We start from the raw sequence: 21,047 nt of genomic DNA, 5'->3' as shown, positions 1-21,047 counted from the left end.
CTGCACAGGGAGTTTTTGGTGTGCTCCGGCAAAAGCAGCAGCAATATACTTTTCATCCCCTTTTCACCAGGAAACTAAGTAGGTCTCAGTTGGAAAATACAAGTGAGCTAGAGAATAAACAGCTGCAAACTGAAGACATGGAAGACTATCATTTAGATTTATGGGAACAATAAACGTAAAGTGTAAAACAAACAAAAAACCAGCAAAAACATCCCACACCAACCCAAAGCACTCAACCCCAAGTCACTCCAAAATAAAAAAAAAATCCCCAATTTTCTCCCTTCATTCACCAAAGGCTTTCGTCCGACTTCTGGGTTCTGTCTAAACACAGGCAAAATCTAAAGTAGTTTTTGCTTCACAAAGGGTTCTGAAGTGGATGTGAAAAATATGTTCTCTCTCCAGACATACTTGAATCTGAAAGTAGAAAGTCCTTCCTTCAGGTGTGACATCAGAAACAGAAAATTTTCCTGGTAATTTACACCTGAACTAAAGTCATATATTAACTAAGAACAAGCATATTTTGCAGTGGGTAGACAATAAGAGTCTTGCAACCAGCGAGGAGGAGCTGGGGGTCCTCTCATGAAAGCTTCTCCTGAGTGTGCTATCTTCACCAGTACTAAGGGAAACAGAAACATCCTTCATCTCACCACGGAGAACACCTGCCAAACTAAGATTTACATACTGCGCTATCACACAACAGGGATTTCAACCAGTGTTCCACAATCACAGTGTGTCTGCAACAAGCAGCTCAGGCAAGCAAACTTTCTTTCAATTCACAGCAAACTCCAGAGGCTTTGTGAACAGCAAGTGCCCAATGACCACACTACTGTGGCACGTTCTCCATACAGATTCAGATTAAAATAATTTCCACTGGAGAGCACCAGAATCACTTATGTGTCAGAAGTATGCCAGAAGAGTTTCCACTAGGATCTCCTTATCAACTGTGCTACAGGGGTAAAAGGACAAGCCAAGTGTGAAACAAGAGACTGGTACCAGCTGCAGTCGAGGAACAAGACCATTTATCAGAAACACACACATGCTGGGCTTGCAGTCCCGAAGGACCTACAGACAAATGCGTGTAGAGCCCACATGGATTTTGCCATCTAGGAGCGGCAACAATAAAATAAAATGCTCACAGACACCCGAGTATGAGGCTACGGTTTGCTCAGTGAATGCCATTTCTCTGGCTTGTTCTGGTGACCCCCAAATAATCATCTGTTTCAACTGCAAACTGGCAATCCTTTTCCAGCAGGAATTTAGAGCACGGGATGTGGAGAGCCAAGACCATTTTCATTCTTTGTTACACAAGGTACCTCCTGATTACCAGGTGACAAAAGTGACTTTATAAGTGGTAGAGGCAGAAATAAATAATGTGAATAATGGCATTATGAGAACACAGTCTCACATTTTTCTAACAGAAAACTTTTATTATTTTTTTTAAATTGATACATTGCTCCCCACAGACATGGATCAAGGCCATAACAATCAGGAGGCAGATGAAGACTAGGGCAAATGATTAAAAAAACCTGAGGGTCAACAAGAATTTAAAGGACTGGGATGAGATTGAGTAAACAAAGTTGTACACAAAATGTCCTATTCTACAACCTGGAACCTGCAACTCAGGCCCAGGGCACACAGTGGTGTGCAGAAACAACACAGCAGCCAGGCACGTGACAACCCACACCAAGTCCCCAGCAAGCCCTCCAGACTTCCTTGCTAGTCTTGCTTGAAACATGAGGGGATTTCTAGCCCAGTGTCCTGGCTTTGTTAAAAACCAGTTTCTCTTCAGTTTCTCTTTTAGTGAATTTTCCTTTCAGCTAAGTTCTTCTAAGTAACGACACTTTTCTGAATTTGGCTGCATGTTTTCGCACACAGGAGCTGATAACGTTAGCAATGGTATGCAGAAGAGGCCCAGGTTTAGATTTATTGCTATGGCAGCCAAGGTTGCTGATAAATTTTGCAGTTCCCGTAAGTGAGAGGGGCGTATTTGCAAGGAGGGGCAAACAGAACAGGTGACCAAAACTGACCAAGTATTTCAACCCATCCACATCATACAGCCTATAAAAGTGGAAGATCATGAGGGTCTCGGTCTCTCTGACCATGGCTGGCATCTGAAGAGGACCCAGCCTGTCATGCCTGCCATCCAAGACCTGGTTCCAGGCCCTGCATCCTGAATCCAGTTCTGGTTTGCTGCAGAGTCCAGCCCACGACTTTTGGTTAAAAGCATTAATTACTCTTCCCTTTTTTTTGTTATTTTGTTTGTTTGGTTGGTTTGGTTTTTTTCCTCCCCTGGCTTGTTTCATAAACATGTATATCTGCATCCTCAGAGACTTCTAGTTTCAACAAATTCCTAAAAGCCTTTGGTCTTACAGAGATCTGAAAAACAAGAACAAAAGAAGCATGACCAGATTCCGTTGCCATCTCCAACAAAAATATCTTAAAATTTTGAATATTTGCTCATGCTGAAGAAATATTCTAGTCTCTCTCTTGAAAACTAAGCTGCAGTAGAGTATCATCCCTTCAGCACTTCTTCAAAAGAATGAAAATACTACATTGCAAAGAGCTCTGCAGAGCACATTTTTACAAGGGTAAAGGACTTAATGATTTTTCAAGCATCCAGCAGCAAACATATTGTTAGTGACACATGCTACATCTCTGAAGGACATGATTTACTTTTTGATGTTTTAAAAGACAACCTGATCTTACAGCTATTGGGATGTGACAGAAAAGTCTGGGTATCTATTTGTTCTTTGACAGCCTCTTATAATTCAAGCATAAATCCTTCTGCAGAGAAAGCCAAGCATTAACAGTAAGAGTTGTTAGAGCTGTTACCAGGATGTATCCATTAATACAGGGTAAATTTCCATTCTGTGCCAAAGGTAGAGAGGATACAACAGGCAAATTCACACCTGCTCCTATGGTTTTAATCACTGTAGTATACAAAACGTTCATCAACTCGACTTGAGAAAGGAATCTGAAATCAGGAATTATTTTAGTCATGTCAAAGAATCATAGAATAGTTTGTGCTGGAAGGGAACTTCAAAGATCATGTAGGCCAACCCCCCCCGCCATGAGCAGGGACATCTTCAACCAGATCAGGCTGCTCAGAGCCCCATCCAGCCTGGCCTTGAATGTTTCTAGGGATGGGGCATCCACCACCTCTCTAAAGCAACCTGCGCCAGTGTTTCACCACCCACATTATATATTAAAAAAAAAAAAAATTCTTCCTCATGTCTAGCCTGAATCTCCCATATTTTAATTTAAGACCATCACCCCTTGTCCTATTGCAACAGGTCCTGCTAAAAAGCCTGTCCCCATCTTTCTTATATGCCTCTTTTAAGTACTGAAAGACTACAATAAGGTCTTGCTGGAGCCTTCTCCAGGCTGAACAACCCCAACTCTCTCAGCCTGTCCTCACAGCAGAGCTGTTCCAGCCCTCTGATCATTTTTGTGGCCTCCTCTGGCCCCTCTCCAACAGGTCCATGTCTTTCCTGTACTCAGGGCTCCAGAGCTGGAGACAGGACTCCAGGTGGGGTCTCACCAGAGCAGAGCAGAGGGGCAGAATCACCTCCCTTGGCTTGCTGGCCACGTTCCTTTTGATGCAGCCCAAGATACCATTTGCCTTCTGGGCTGAAAGTGCACATTGCTGGCTTATGTCCAACCTTTCATCCACCAGTACCCCCAAGTCCTTCTTCACAGGGCTGCTCTCAATCCCTTCATTCCCCAGCCTGTATTGATACTGAGACATGTGCTCTGACCCAGGTGCTGGACCCTGCCCTTGGCCTTGTTGAACTTCATGGTCCCAAGGCTCTGAAGTCTCTTTTCATCACCCTTGCACTATGGATCGCAACTTCATTGCCCCAGGAAGGCAGCAGACCTCCCTAAAAAGGAGGGTCTGTCCAGCATATTGGACCCTTTGTACCCCTCAGAAGGGAGTCACCTACAACTATAACCCTACTTTCCTTTCTCGTGGAAGTGGTTATAATACCTTCCTCATCCTGTCAACACCTGTGGTGTAGATGAACCTTCATTTTCTTCAACTATTGTTTGGCCTTCCACATCCAGAGCCTCATACCTGTTGTACAGAGGCACCTGGGAAGGAGAGGTGAGCAAGAGGTGGGGGTGGGGGGTTCACCTGCTACCTGAAGTGTGGACTTGCCTCCATTCACTCTTTTCTCTTGAGCTACTGTTTTCAGTCTCCCTGAATCTTGTTTTTTCACTGGTCACACTTCCTGTCTCAGGAAGGCCAGAGCATGATCCCACCAGTCTATTTCCTCCTCTGACTCCCTGATGCTTCTACTTCTCCTCTCAGCTCTACCATCAGACAGAGCATATCATCCACCTGTTACATGAACAACAAAGAGGCTACAAGAGACCTGAGAAGCCACCCAGTGCATTCTCCCATCCTAAAAAGGACACGCTACCGAAAACAGTTGTATGCTTCATTCCTCCCACCACCTCCTGGCAAAGTGCAATAGTCCATGCTTCATGAACATACCTCTGCCAACACACAGCTGAGCTTGATGGACTGAAGTTCATCAGGTTCACACAACAAATCAGACTAGCTGACTTCTCACTGAACAGTGACTTTTCCCAGAAAAAGAGAAGGGTACTAGAGTACTTCAGAAGCTGAATAAAGATTTACCCAGGAGGCAAAGACAGGCTATCCAAACCTCACGATGCAGCTAAGCTACTAAATGGTCTTATTTACACCAATGCAAAAGAGGGAGAGAGGTGAATAAAACACTAAGCACACCTTCTTAAATATTGGCCTTAAAAAGCTAGGACAGAGCAAAGCACTCAAGCCTTCACCAGCACAGACCCAGTCCAGGAAAACCCACTCCACACCATAGTTCCCACCAGCCTACTTAGTTTGACTGTACCCAGAAGCAAGCAGTTGAGATGTTTTACTATTGCTCTTTTAATTAAAAGACAAATTAACAGGAATAATGGGCTTAATAAGGCAGTGGAAAGGCAACTAATTTGAAGCATATGAATTTTAATAAAAAAGACAGGAAAGAAAGGCAAGCTGAGTTTTTTTGAGAATGTTTTCAAACATGCAGGCTCTACCTTCAGGTTCCTCAGAATATATGACAGCTTATTTTTTAAACATGCACACCACCAACAGTCATGGAAAGTGAAAATGTCCCAACAAAGGCAAAAGCTCAAAAACTAGCAATGACAAGAAGACGTCAGTACACCCATAAAACCTTCTGAGTTAGCATTTGGCAGGAAATTCAAACCATTCTAACCATAGAAAACCACTGCCAACTACTGAAATTTATTCTTTCATTTGCTATTATTATAGCAAAAAAGCCTTTTTTTTTTCTGAATAGTATGTTGTATTTCTAAAGCACAGCAGAAAGCTATCATAAGCGTTCTCTTATTTCCCTGTTCATAGCAGTATCACAGACAGTGAAAGCTGCATACACAGCTCCAGAGAAATGCTGCATGTTGGCAAACAAAACTAGAGTATTTTGCCTATATGCTAGCCAGCACTTTCAGCATCCCACCCCTTATTTTCCATTGACAATGTCCTACGTAACATCAAATGCCTACTGACATTGTCTTCAGTTAGGCCTACTGGATTTCTCTCCTCTTTTAAAAATCACCCTACATCGCCTTTCAGTCAGAGAAGTTATCTAAGTTCAACTTACAAGCTCTACATGGGCAAACTATGTAGTTAGTCCTACTTTCCATTCACTTTCATACCTATGCAGCCTGACGTTGGCAAACGTTAGTGCGGCAAGAAAAGAAAATTCATCATAGGAAGGACCTGAACCTAAATCTGCATCATAGTAGATATGTGCAAATAGATATAAAATGAGCTTTTCAAATTCATCAGTTTGTAGAGATGGTTTGGCAGTTGTGGTAGGAAAGCCTGTTCAAAGAAGGAGCCTCCAGGACTTTTTCTTTTGGCAGTGGCATCAGATTAGAGACTGTACCACTGCTGCCTCGGACATAATGCTTTTCAGCAATGTCCCTTCCCTCCCTTCATTGCAAACTGTCTATTCCCAAGCTCCTGCCTGAGGCTTCCTAATCCATTTCAGCTCCAAAACAAGCTGTTGCCTACAGGGCATCTCCTTTTGGCTGAGGTAAGAGCTTCAGGCAGTGTTGTAGCAACTATCTGAATGCAGATGAAGCTTGAAACTTTAACGTCCCAAATTTCCCCAGTAAACCACTTCATTACCTGGCTCCCCTCTTATCACAGAATGTTAGGAATTTGAAGGGACCTCAAAAGATCATCTAGTACAATCCCCCTGCCAGAGCAGGAACATCCAGATGACAGTAATGTGTCCAGGTGGGTTCTGAATGTCTCCAGAGAAGGAGACTCCACAACCCCCCTGGTCCAGGCTCTGTTACCCTCACTGAGAAGTTTCTTCTCATATTTAAGCGGAGCCTCTTGTGTTCCAGTTTGCACCCACTGCCCCTTGTCCTATCACTGGTTGTCACCAAGAAGAGCCTGGCTCCATCCTCATGACACTCACCCTTTACATATTTATAAACATTAATGAGGTCACACCTCAGTCTCCTCCAAGCTAAAGAGCCCCAGCTCCCTCAGCCTTTCCTCATAAGGGAGATGCTCCACTCCCTCAGTCATCTTTGTTGCCCTGTGCTGGACTCTCTCCAGCAGTTGCCTGTCCTTCTTGAACTGAGGGGCCCAGAACTGGACACAATATTCCAGGTGTGGTCTCACCAGGACAGAGTAGAGGGGAAGGAGAACCTCTCCCAACCTACTAACCACCCCTCTTCTAATACACCCCAGGATGCCATTGGCCTTCTTGGCCACTCTCACTTAAGACTGCTTCTGTGCCTCTTTCTGATTAATATCAGGTGATTAAACATTAACTTAAAACAGTAAACAGCAAGAAAGAAGTGTTGTAGTTTAGCCCCAGCCCACTCCCCAACCAGCAGCTAAGACAACCTGTCGCTCTCTTGCTCGCCCACCCCCCCCACCCCAATGGGATGAGAAGGAGAATCAAAAAACAAAGGCAAAACACCCGGTCTTTCAAAATCCTTATTAAAATATGCTTTGCTGAGAGATCCTGCCTGAGCCTATTATATTTGCAAAATAATTGCTTCCTACAGAAAGAACCTACAAAGCAATGGACACACCAGCTGAGAGCAAGAGAGAGACTGCCCCCAACCTGGCCCATCCCCTCGGTAACTGAGCCTGAGGTGTTATGATATCGAATATTCCCTCCGGCCAGTTCTGGGTTCAGCTGTCCTGGCAGTGTCGAAATTAACCCTATCTCAGCTGACCCAGCACAGGAAGCCATCTTAGCCAGTCATTTACAAGAACCTGGGGCTGTCTCTAAAAAGAGATGTAACTGCAAAGTAAAGGAAAGCATCTCCGTGAACTGGGTTTTTCAGAAGAGACCAGCCTCTCCAGCTATTGAAACCTTAATAGCCACATTTCAGCTTATGGAATAGGGCAAGATTCTTGCAGGTAGGGCCTGCAAGAATCAAGACCCCAGTGCAATGAGAAGGGGAAATGAGGCATGAGCACTCAGGGGAAGAGGAAGGTACTGTTGATCAGTCGGTCAATAGCAATGAAATGCCAGGGAGGGTCACGCAGAGACTCAAGAGGGCAGCAGGGAAAAAAAAAAAAAACACAAAGTGTGAGAAAGGCAAGTTAGTGTACAATGTTAATCAGCAGAAATTATGGAGCAGTGTCCAGGTAATGTATGGGCCTTTAGCAATAAAACATACTTGCAAGAAGCAAAGCAAATGAAACAAGGTATGGAAAGGCCCACACAAGCATTTACACACCCTGCAGGATGGGGACACAGGAGCTACATCTAACTTTTCCCCCTAAAATACCCTGTCCCTTTCCAGTGCAGTGCCCTCGGCTCACCTCTTCACAACCATCGCCTAAACAATTACCCCTGACAACACTACCGGCCTAATTAATCCACTGTAAGTGCTGGCACTTCTTTTGAAGGACAGGAGCCTGGAACTGGATCTTGATAACTTACATTCTAATTGCATGAAATCTACCTACGTGTCACAGAGCAAGAGACAAGAACAAGATGGACATTCCGCAATACAGCACTGATTTATTTTAAAAGTATACTGGTGCCATGGCCTAGGCAACAGCTATGCTACTTCTCAGTGCTTGGGTAAAATGGTACTAGCACTCATGTGAATTGTGTGTGACAAGAGGAATCTGAAAGCTGTGTTTGAAGAAGAAAGGAGCAGATGCTTCTGTTATTTAAAGTATGGAGCAAATAATGAACAATTATACCCTAGGCAACTGAACAATTGACTTTTGGGACAGAAAAGCAGGCTTGGGGATTAGAGTTTTAAGGCTGTTGACTTGCTTTTAATGCATCTTCTGCAACAGTCGTTTGGTTTGTGCCAGACCCATTCCAGTAAGAACAATTTGTTTAAATTCTAATAAGCTTTCTCCAGAGCTCCCCAGCAATGTTGCTGACGCTAATCAAATCTGAAGTCACCCACACTAGATTTTAGTTGAACTTGGCACTGAGATACCACTGTAGAGCAAGGACACTCCCCCCACAGTGTCTACTGAATTCTTAAGTTTCTCACTCATTTCACAGCTGACAGCTGGTTTATATTAAAGGCACAGCCCTCTTACTAGTCCACAAGCTGGGGAACCCAAAGCTGTCTGCAAAGGAAAGAGGAAAAAACAGAACATAAACATGAAAAGACTGAAACAGCACTGAAGTGGAAATGAGGAATCTGAGACCAGCTAAGTCAGATTTTTATCAAAGCAATACAGCTTATTTCTCTCTACCACACTCTCCTTCACAAGGAGGAATATCAGGGTGCACAAGCAAAGGTTCAAAAGTAGAACCAATTAAGACAGTTCCTAACTGCTGTTTAACAGAGCCACTTGCCTGTTGAATACATACCGTAATTGAAAAAGCATACAGTACATATGGTACAGGCCAAGCCAGCTCCCCTATCACCACTTCAAACTTGTTAACATGCTGTAAATCCACCAAACTTGCAAGTGTGTGTTAACCTCGCAGAAATAACAGGAATCCAGAATCAGACTCTGCTCCTACGGACACATGTGCATGAACAGGTCTATATTTCCAAGCTGCACAACTTTGTGAACATGAAATCTTCTTTTCATGCAACAGTTTTGTGAGATGTTCACCAGCCACACAGCTTGAGAATTACCACTATTGGCATGCTCTGTGGCTCTTGCTCTCGTTTAAACCATCTCAGCAAAAGTCTCATTTGTGTATTGTAGATCTTTTTCCTTTCAAATACATAAAGATGGTCATCTTATATTAGTCCAGCTGAGACAGCTCTGCTTTTTCTGGCAGAGATCCAAAGACATTCTTCCTTGAAAGTCTGAAGGAAAAAAAAAAGCTTTTGTGTTAGCAGTGATTTAGGTGATACTGCCACTTTTTAAATGCACAACACACCATTATGAACACATTTTGATTACAATGAACCAAGAGTTCCCTGTTAGAGGCATACAAGCAAACAAGAACATTAAACAATGCCAAATCAGTTACATTTATCTGGCAGTCACAGTGTCCTCTGTAACTGTGACCTGTTTAAAAAGGAAAGCTTAACAAACAGTGCATGGCCATAAAGCAACAGCCATGGTTAAAGAACAGATATACGAAAAAATACACAAGTGCTGTCAGCTCCTGACATACCTTGAACAGGGGGTTATTTTGCATACAGTCAAGAAAATGAATTCATTCCTGCTTTCATCTGTGCATTATTCATGGATTCCGGCTTCAGCTATCATCTTGTTGAGGAAAAAACTCCAAAAGGACATGCTTAAAAAAGTAATGATAATTAAAACCAGAGCCTTTGCTAATACTACAAAACTCTGAAGAGCCAAACTGGAAAACGCATACTGAAAGAAGGTGAAAAGCAGGTGTTGGGCTGGGAGTTTCCACTTAACTGCATGAAAACAGAACATTTTGCAGCACTGGCATGAAGTTTAACATGAAATGTGGTCCCTACTCTGGTAGTCAAAAGGGGAAAAGAATGCTTTACTAGAGACAGCACAAAGCTATCAGAAACAGAAAGAAAAGGTTATTCACTGCATTTCTGCTGGATTTGCAAGGATAAGTGAATGGGATATTTCCAGTGATTGTGTCCAATTCACAGTTTTCATATCCAGCTGACATTGTCAGCTTTACTCCATAATACTTCCTAAAGCTGCTCTGAAACCAAAACTTTACAAAAAGTGAGATAGGACTGCTTTAGGGGAGAAAACAGAGCCAGGCTTCCCTTCCTGGGGATGCCAAGGAAGTCTAAAAGTCTATTCAATTATTTAAACACCATGCACACACTTTCCTCCTCAACCTGGAAGCTCTGACTCCAAAGACCCAGTCACATCACCATCATTTGTGTAGGCTTCTCAGTCTCAGAAAAGTGATACCATGGGAAGTTTTACTGCCAGCAGAAGGCAAACCAGCCCGTAGGCAGGAGAAATGCATTTACTGCTCTCTGCTCTGAGCTTCCATATATTCCACTGAGAAGTACTTTTCCAAGAGGGTTTTTCTAATCTGTGCCACATGAAGTCCTTTATTCTGCACACCTTTAGTAACAATGACCACATGACATCATTTCTCTTACTGTTCAATACCAATCTCTTTCGCAAGAAGAATTAACTGGCATTTTAAGTGGGTAGAGATCCGATTTTGATATAACCATTAACACTGAGAACAGCAGCACAGGTACTACAGGTAAGAACATGTGAAATCTCAGCTACCCTTCATTGTCCTGTGCCTGCTGTACAAGAACCGTACTATAAGTGAAAGGTAGGGGACACATTTTGGCTGACCCATCAGTTCCTTTTGGAGGCCAAGAAGGAACATCAGTCCTTGCTATTCACACATCGCCCTGACTAAAACACAAGAGGATGGTAACCAAAGAAAACCATCATTTCTCATATCATGCTTGGGAAGAGATAAACTCTGGGCTTAAGAGATGTTAAAAGGGGAATTCTGTATTCTATTATCTGCGCTTAAAGACATTCAGCATCCATTCAGACACGGCAGTTACAAAATAAAAAAAGTGAAACTGGTCAGACTATTGGGGGGCAGGTTTTTCTTTTTATTTTTAAAATAAACTCCACAAAGATTGAACTACTTGCACTGCTCAAACCCATTTGCTCTCCACTGGAAGGTTTGTTTCAGCTATTTCCTAGATTCATAAGACAACTTCAATGCCTGGGGTTTTCATGCTCTTATTTTGATTCCCAAAATTCTATTCCTGTAGTTTGATAGATTGGTTGGAACAGAGGACAGCTGTGGGGCTTATCTCAAATATTTTCAAGTGTTTGTGTTTCAAAAGTTAATTTTCTAGTCCAACAAGCTTTTTTATTGCTCTACTACTCAGTAAGAACTATGATGTTGAAATAACAAACACTTTGATTTGGAAAGTAAACAGAGAGATGCTTCCTGTTAGGCTCAGTTCAATAGTCATACTTTAAATAATCAAGGCACTTAATAGAGCCTAAAATTAGGAGATTGTCAAGGTTTAAGGCAAGGCGGCAATAAACCATGGCAGATGCTCCCTGTTATCCCCTCACTTACCACCACTTCCCTTTCCTTTAGATTGGAAAGATGATAAGAAAGATCAGGGGGAAGGAAGAGAGACTTAGACTTCAAGTTGGAGAGTTTTAAAGGGTTTTACTAATGCTACTAATAAATAGAGAATATATATACAAAATATACAAGACCAATCTCAAATTCTTGATGTGGAGTTGGCATCACTCCAGCAGCAGGAGCCGGGTGTGCGGAGCTGGCGGCTCCAGCAGGTGCAGCTCAGGCCCCTGGAAGTTATGGGATGGACTTCACAGCAAACCAGAACCTGGTTGCGGAATGCAGGGCCTGAGGCCTGTAGGCCACAGACAGACAGACAGGGGCCTCTCTAGATGCTGGCCATGGTCGAAGAGAGCGTGACCCTCGTGATCACCCTTGGGATGGAATGCTTCAGTTGGCCAGTTCAAGTCACCTGTTCCATCCACCCCTCCTCAAACATGCCCCTCTCACAACGGAACGTGGGAAAACCTATCGGTCTTTCTTAGCTACCATAGTAATAAATCTAAACATGAGCTTCTTCAGCATTCCATTGGTCTCTTATCAGCACCAAGTACAGCATCCTAGGAAAAATACGCAGGCTAAACCTCAGAAAAGTACAACCACCTAGAAGAACTCTGCTGAAAGAAAAATCACTAAAAGAGAACTTGTCTTGTTTTTAACAAAACCAGGATGGAGATTCTGCTTGCAAGGTTGAATTGCCTTCAATAAGGAAGAGGCAGATTTCTGAAGCTCAGTGTTGCACTGTTTTCCCAACAGTTACTGAGAAAGAGAGATAGGTGCCTGAGTAAGGCCCAACTGCAAAGCCTGGATATCAGCCTGACACCCAGACAGACAACACACGTGCCAGGCCTCCATGAAAGGACACCTGACAGCTTGCAGAGGCCATGAACCAGAACAACTTCACTCCTTTTCACAGTTCCCATCCCATAGTTGCATACTCTTCCCTGCCTTATGGCCAGCTACATCTAATCTGTGTTTTGGTGACCTTTTCAGTGCTTCACCAGTGGCCCCAAACTGACAACCGCTCTGTTCAACAGTCCTTATGAACCCACTCCTCCTCCCTGTTTTACCAACAGTAATTGTCTCATAGTTGGGATGGCTGATACACGGTTATGCATTCTTGACCCCAAGCATCAATTCCAAAATAACTCCCCAGTTGTGTCTCTCTTCACTGAGTAAGTTTTCAACACAGAAAACATGGTCTCCATTAGCAATTCAAGTCCTGTCAATAAAATAAACTACAGTACGAAGTGCTTTGGAGAAACAATTTTACCACTGATGCTTTCATCAACCAGGCTGCAATCTTGACAAACCTGTCACATTTTTACACTGAGACCTCCCTTCCACAGGGCAGATCTATCTTCACATGTGTATATATATAGATATTTAGCTGCTAAATCATCTTCCATTGAATTGAAAATCAACTCTTACCATTAAAATCGCACAGACAACCTCAGGCTAATGGCTTTAAAGTCTCCTAGCTGTCCCATTACCCTTTTAATACACCAGAAGTACTTTCTTTTAATCTTGTGGTACTGATTCAGTCACAGCTACATTAACATAGTGCTCTCACATTACCGCCTTAGTGAATCTCCCTTGCTTACAATCACTCGGACTTGATGTCAGTTGTCCACAACTGCAGCACCAACAACCTGACACTTATAGTGCAGTCACCCACTGAGTTTCCAAAACCCAGGGTTCTGTAGGGGAATTGCTGTAGAGGCCTATTTACTAATTTCACATCCAGGCACGATTACCAGAATAATCTGACCTACCCTTCAGGCCTGGAAGGATAAAGTAACTTAGCTGTAGCCTCCTAAGAGGACATCATGGTGCCTTTCAAAGGAAACCGGACTCAGCAGGCAGGACTCTTCATCTAAAGAAGTCCTGCTTGGGTATATCAGGCCTCTTGCACATACTGCAGCAGTGGATTCCGGAGAAGAAACAATGCCACCATCATTAGTTTTAATGAAAACATCACAATGTTGTTTTCATCAAAAAGAAACACATATGTATTGCATCTGGAGAAAACCTACAGACTCACTGTGATGACCTGCGACTGCATTTGCAACTATATGCATGAAAGCAAGGCATCCTCAAAAACTAGTTTGTCAGAAGTAAACCACTGATCCACTGTGTAAGGGAAAACAAGCTGGAAATAGACATGGGGATACCAGAGGAAAATGAGATATCTAGAGGGAAAAGCACACACAGGAACCTAGGACTTGTGCTAATGTTAGAAGCTCAGTTTAGCTGGTCATCCTATAGCACAGCATCACACTGGCTGACAACCCAGCCCATGATTATACTCACCGGTATGCCCAAAGGAACTGGTAGTGGCCAGCTGAGAAGGACAGACAGAAAAGATCGTGACAACATCAAGAAGACCTTGATCTCCATAGACATCTTCACTCCAGCGGTGACTAGAAAGTCCTCTTCGTCCCAAGAGTTACCCACAACCACCCATACATTGGGAAGTTTAGGTATACTGAAACAAGCAGAGGTCTGCAATGCAGAGACCTCCTAAGTAGAAAAGGACTTTCTAGAAATTACAAAGAAGGAGCAATTAATAACACCACAGTAATTATTAATTCAGGCATAAGCCATCAAAGCAGAGCAACTGAACCCAGGGGCAGGCATGATGTCACAAGTATGGCACTGCAATGACATTAGGAGTTCAAACAGACCAACAGAAAACGCAGTCATAACTACAGGGCAAACTGTCTTCAGTCTGAAGCAAGCCCGCTCAAGCAGAGGTCTCTCTGACAAATATGGGCACTTGAGGAAACTGCAAGACTGTAGGATGACATAACACGGAGCCGATGCAGCAGAAAAATGCTGTGCATCACAGATAATTAAGAGAAGCTCAGGGGAAAAGTAGATCCAAGGAAATAAATCTTAGGTCATACAAGCATGCAAGAGGATGCTAGGAGTCTCAAGAGATGCTCGAGAGAGTAAACCACGCCTGTTTAACATAAAAAACAAAGTCAGTGATGAACATGGTGAAAGAAAAAAGGCTTTAACAGTAATGCACTGAGGCACAGAACTGTCAGCTAAACAGAACTGTCAGCTACACATCAAGACGATGGCCTCACAAATCATTAAGTCCTCGAAAAAAAAGTCCTATATTAAAAAAAAAAAAAAACAAAACACACTAATAAAACTAATAACTTCCCACATTGCAGGGAGTCCTGTTATTTTTGCTGAATGAATTACACATCTTCAAGAAAAAAGAACGACAAGATGAGCACAAGGAAGGAGAATTATAATGGCTGCAAAGGCTGAACAGATTAGGAAGATGATACAGAGACTGAACACCTAATGCCCCCAACTGGGTGACTTGGTAGCAAGTCAGGGCACTCACTAAGCCAAAAACTGCCAAAACGGATAACAATGCCTGAGACAAAACAGAATTTAGACACAGCCACAAAGTTTCTTTTCATTAACAAAATAAAAAAAAAAAAAAAAAAGAGAGAGAGAGTAAGACAGGCCTGGAGTAATTACACAATCCCATTTTTGACAGATCTGAGAAAAATAATACTGTGCATCCTCTTCAAGAGAATTGTAACAAAAACCCCCAGCAACCCACACAACAAAAAAAATCCACACACTGAGCAAGGTGCTTTTACACATTTTACACAAACGAGGAACTGTAATTCAACCTGCACTTTACTATGGAAGAAAGCACATACAAGTGACTGGAAACCATTCCACAGTTCCTTTGCGAACTTTGTTCAAGAACAACTATCAAGAACAACTGAAATAGCGGCAGCTACCCAGTAGGAAGGTGGAATTGGTGAAAAAGATGGGTGACTGATGAAATGTCTATACAAACAGCACATTTCCTCCTTGAAGAGTACTAACAAATGATTTAACCTGAAGACAGCAATTTAGAGAGACAACTGCACAAAACTCAGTTGGGAAAAGAAAAAAAAAAAATTCTTACAATATTGATGAAAACTTGTAGAACAATCCAAAAATTTGTCATCTCTGCCACAATTACCAGAATGAAATAATCATAAAAGACTGTGCAAATGCTTCCGAAGTAGCATCAGAAAAAAAAGAGGCTAGGCCTTGACATACAAGGCAAGGGAGGGGGCGGGGAACACATGGCCAAGTTTTCCGTCAGAGGAAAGATACTGCTGCTTATATCCAAAGAGACACAGGAAAGCATGGAGCACTTCAGCAGCTGGGCAGGATGGCACCAAGGGTCACCACACATCACGTTCAACCCACCTGGCACACTCACCATTGCAGTAAAATTCAGCTGCATCAGATGAAAAGACAGCAGCAGACTGCTGCAGCCCCTCATCCTCAATGCTCACTGTATTTCACAAAACTACCAGGAAAGGGTACTATGAAAGCAACCCTCTGCCTTTCCAGAGAAGTTTCCAAGTGAGAAAGCTGCACACACCTAACAGGAATGCAAATGTGGGCGATTACAGCGTAAATGAAATTACATCAAACCATAATGTATGGAGACAAAAAAGATATAGCTTGTGGAATCCACAAGCTGGACAACAAGAAGTGTGCCAAAAATGCACCTCATAGGGACCTATACCATGAAGAGGGGGTCACTAGGAGCAAAGATAGCTGAGAGAACTGAAGAGACAGCCTGAAGGAACAGCAGGCTTCTCCTTGGACACAGGAGGACAAAAGCGTTGAGGTACCTAGCTTACACACATGGGACCTGGAGCTCTTCACTGCTTCACAGCATGGAGAGAGAGAGAAAAAGGTTTTAACACTTGCAGCAAACTGATGTTTGTAGGAGAATAAGGAATGGCAAAATTAACACTTCAGGTATACAGTCTGACTACTGATTGGGATTAATGAGGCACGGATTAAGGACTAGGTCACAGACAGGAAGGGCAATATACATGTGACTGCCACCAGGATCAGGGTTCAGCAGAAATGAGACAGGAAAATTCGCTTTTATATCAATGCCAGTATTAATACCACTTGATTTTCTTTATTCTCTGTGCTCCCACATAAAGGTTTTCTAAATCCAAGGCTGCTCAAATGCATTTCCTCAGAACACCAGAGCCACTGACCACAAAAAAATAGTCAGAGCAACTACCCAAAACACAATGCTCCCTTAAAAACCACCCAGTACCTAAATGCTGTCACCTGGAAAATGCATCATAACACCAATATTAGAGGAATGGCCATTCACGCAAAACACACATACTGGGAAAACCCAGCACTGCATACTCCCTCTTTAGTGCTGCATCACTGCATGTAACGGTTTCTGACAAAGCATCTCCATTCCTTTAAAAAACAAGCTATTCACAGACTTTTAAAGTAGCTCCTGGTGAAGTTCTTAGATAACCACCATACTGTATTTTACCACTACCGATGGAACAAAAATGGAAATACCTGTATTTGTTCCTTTTTATTTGTAAACCATTTAAGAAAAGCCATATTGAATACAGCATGCACTAGACAAAGCCACTTAAATCTTATTTATCAGATATTCATCTCCGTTATACATACATGCACACACTCTTTCTGTAACAGAGTAGTTCAAATGCACAGCTGAAACTTCAGTATGAACTTCAGCTCCTGGATGAATGAGCACAGTGTGATGATATGACTGAATCAAACCAGAGGGACAAATACAGTGCTAGTGAAAATTTAAAAATTAAAAAATACTGTTGCAAGAATAAGTTGCAGCCACTTCACACAACTGTGGGGTGGATTTGCTTTTCTAACCAGCAGTTTGTATCATTTACAAAGAAGAGATGGAGACATACATACTGAAGCCAAACACATGTGCTGTTTTCCCAAGTCTGCAGGGAGACTAAATAACCGCAGTAGGAAATGCAGACAACCCCACTTCCCCTGAATGCAGAATTCACAGCCACCAGAAGTGCTGATTTTAACTATTTCAACAATGAGCATGCTGCTAAGAACAGTTTGCTGTGGCACAAGTCCCCAGTTCCACGTATTACACCACCTCCAGCATCCCAGCAACCTTGCAGCGGAGTTTTCATCTCCTTACAGCTTCTGCAAGCTGAGGAGTAAAACTGATGTACAACACTGAAAACACCATCACAATCAAATGCTAATTTTATAGCCAGTGGTATAAGGAATACTGCAATAACAGCATGACTTTGCATATTAAGAGATGAGGATATAGATCATCACTCAGCAGCTTGTTAGACAAATAACTGGCCACAGTCAGGGTAATCCCAAGGGAGGTCCACTGTGTACGTACCCTTTTTATGTTCATCTTTAAACACCCGCTGTTGTCCACTGCTGAAGGTGAGGTACTGGTCTAGGGAGCTGTATGACCTGACTCAGGGTGTTTGTTCTGGATGACAACCTTATCTCTGGGCATCATACTTTCTTCTGCCCAGACCTCCCATTCCTGCATGCTCAGATTCACACTTCAGCAGTATATTTGTTACCCTGTAGAAAAACATAACTGGATGGTACTTGCAGACCCAGACATCTTGCCTGAAGGCTCACAAAGTAAGGAAGTCAAAGGAGGTCCACTGAACATCAGTAAGAAAGACAGACAACTCAACCCACAACAGCAGAAAAGAAAAACCAACACAAGTACAGAAGTGAGCGATTGTTGCACTTTGCACTTTTACTCAGTTAAAAACACAGACACCATTTTAGCAACACTGCACAAGATGATCTACAGGACCTTTTTTTTTAATAAAAATAGTTTCTCAAAATGTGGAAAAAGGAAAGCGAGTTCCAAACAAAGCTTTCCTACAATGTCAAGAGTTTCAGAAACACTGTTGTATGGAATACAGTACCTAAGAAAGAAAGAAAGGCCCCAAAATACATACAGGACACTTCAGGGATTTCTGAAACAGGCTTTGAAGGGTCAACATGGAGAAAAGTGATAAAAATTTGCCTGCTGACCATTTTTAAATGCACAAATGGAGAAATAAATACAAGAAGACTTTCCACAGATTGGATGTTTTCCCTGCTTTTAGCTTGGCTTTTACAACACAGTATCTAACAGCTGTGCTATGTCTGGTTTCCACAATATCCTGCAATATGTGGCCTTTAGACTTGCTCAGTACTCATCACTGAAGTATTTCTCCTTCAGTAAAAAGCACTTGAATGTCATTCACAATGTTGAAGAAGTTAATAAGCTATCATCCGATTACCTTAGAAGTTACCCTCTTGGACAAATGGAATAAATATGCTGAATTTTTAAATATTACAAAAGCAAAGTACTGACAAGACTCTGATCTATTGCACAGTCACTGGAGGGATCAACCCAGCGCCATCTTCAATTACCAAAAGTTTGTCATAACAGAGATCACTGAAAACATCCAAAGGTTTACCTTCAGGGCATAAAGTTGAATAGCTACTACCCAATAAAAGAAATAATATTTTAAAGCCTCTGTCTTTGAACATTACAAAAACCCATGCCATGAACAGGAAAAAGTTATTTTTAAACATTAATTTTGTCTACGAGAACAGAGAAATTTTACCAGGGAAACAGCCACATTGGCTCATTTTTTAGAAATCCACCGATAAGCACTCTCTTTTTTTTAACAACCTGCTGTATTCCCAAAGCACAGCAATTTGGCTTCAACTACCCAAACCACACAGCTCTTTTGATCATTAAATATTCTTCACACTTACAAAACACAGTCAAAGAAAAGCACTATGCTGGTGTAGATTAAGCTAAAAGGTTGCGCCTTTTCCTTCCCAAACCTCTGCAACTGTGAGTCAGTCTTCACTGCGTACTCCATCCCCTGAAATCTTGCGTGAAGGTTTCAGCTTAAAATCTGCAACAATGGAAGATGCTTATATCTTTGTATAGAGGAACACAGCACAAATATACACAAAATGTTTAAAACGTTAACACAGCTAGTAAAAATTCACAGCTAAACTCTTTTCAACAGAGCCACACGTAAAAGTTTCTCCCATCAACACCTAAATCCAATTCATTTATTGGCCTACCTGCAGGCCCCTGCTCCTCCACACTCTCTGATGGATAAGATTTTGTGCTAGCCACTTTTTGGGGAGAGAATGCCTGCCTACATGAAGTGGGCTGGACGAAGCAACCCTCAGGTATGAAAACACAATACTTCTAGCCTTTGTTACGCAAATCTGCGTCTGCAGGACCCACTACCAGCCCATCCTCTAATTAGTTAGATGTACTGAGAACTCGAAAGCATCCGAGGAGGGGACAGCATCTGCTCACCCGGCACACAAGGGCCCGAGCAGTGTAACCAACGTGCGAAACATCCCGAATTCCCACGTACTTTTCTGCCCCCAGGGCTCTTCGGTCGCGGGCTGCCGTGGTGCTGTGGAAAGGCGGAAAGACCCTTTTCCCTCTCCTTGCATAACACAGCCCCGCCACCACCGCCGCTCCCATCATCCTCCCGATCTGTCCCCGTCATCCCCGCCACTAGGCTGAGGAGATGCCCGAGGCTCCGCTCCCCGCCAGGCCACCGGTGGTCCCCGGTGGGGAGGACCGAGAGGCGCTGCGGCCGCAGGCCTGCCGGACAGCGGGGTTGCCGAGGACGGGGGTCCCTCCAGCTAGGTGCGGCGGGCTCAGCAGGAACCGGGGGCGTGGGGGACAACAAAGCCTGGCGCGGGGACGCCACCGCGGCGGCGCTCACCTGCCCAGCGGTCGCTTCATGCCCGTGTCGGCAGCGGGCAGGCGCAGGCTGTGCCTTAGGCTGCAGCCCTTGTCGAGGGGCACGGGCGCGGCAGCGGCGCGCTCATGCTCCACCGTGACCGACTCGTTGCGCTTCCTCATGCCGAAGCGGCGGCGACCGGGGCGGCGGAGACGGCAGGAGCAGCGCGGCTCACTGCCACCGCTCGCCCTGCGCCGCGCTCGCGCCGCACCACGCCCTGCCCCGCCTCACCTGCGCCCCCGCCAATCCCCGCCTCCGGAGCGGTCTCGCGAGGAAGATGCTGCTTGCCAGTACTTCAGAGGGACCGCGGCGCCATTTTTACTGTGGGTAAAAGCGCCGGCTGCCATTTTGTTGGCAGCTGGAGGTGAGGCCTTGGGATGCTCTGTTGGTGCGTGTCACAGGGCAGGGACCCGGGAGACACCGCCGCTGTCATCCTGGAAACCTGCGGGTGGCTGGAGCTGCTGGCACCCCGGTACTTGGGATGGACACCTGGCTTGTGGAGTTGTTGCTCACAAGGGGAGATGAGCCTGGCGTCATGAAACTGCTGCTGCTGAAGAGCTGGTGGAACGTGGGGAAACATGGCAGCTGTGAATTAAAGAAACCACCTGGTCTGCCTGTGCACTGTGAGACCCTGCCCAGTGCTAGAGGCAACAGCATTTGAGCATGGAGAAATGGCTGATATGGATGCAGAGAGAGGCAAAACTAGGAGCAGCCCTGACTGTTAGATTCAGTAGCAAGGACAGGCAGGAATGAACCACTGAGATGACACAGATAATCATAGCCTTGGTCCCTGAACAGTCAGAGATCATTGCCTCTATTTCGTCTTCCAGAACTTTTTCTGAAGCAAAGTTACAGAATTCATTGTCCCCCCTTCCATTCT

The 21,047-nt window shown here is 43.8% G+C and overlaps 1 protein-coding gene across 2 annotated transcripts in view; it reads right to left on the bottom strand.

Annotated features, from left to right (window-relative positions):
- Positions 1-20,410, bottom strand: part of ABHD12 (abhydrolase domain containing 12, lysophospholipase) — a 46,359-nt gene extending 25,949 nt beyond the window's left edge. Inside the window, exons 1-2 of one of the 2 annotated variants that reach the window (XM_021300576.2) lie at positions 20,150-20,410; positions 19,790-19,831 (exon numbers count right to left, since the gene is read on the bottom strand). In XM_021300576.2, coding sequence (XP_021156251.2) covers positions 19,790-19,831; positions 20,150-20,289 — 182 coding nt within the window. In that variant the 5' untranslated portion in view covers positions 20,290-20,410. The remainder of the gene's footprint in view (positions 1-19,789; positions 19,832-20,149) is intronic. The other variant, XM_065059010.1, reaches the window with a different exon arrangement.
- Positions 20,411-21,047: the final 637 nt, after the last annotated feature.

The sequence above is a fragment of the Columba livia genome, chromosome 3 (genome assembly GCF_036013475.1).
Source record: "Columba livia isolate bColLiv1 breed racing homer chromosome 3, bColLiv1.pat.W.v2, whole genome shotgun sequence".
In the NCBI taxonomy this organism is placed as follows: domain Eukaryota; kingdom Metazoa; phylum Chordata; class Aves; order Columbiformes; family Columbidae; genus Columba; species Columba livia.
This window is presented reverse-complemented; position numbering and strand designations above follow the sequence as displayed.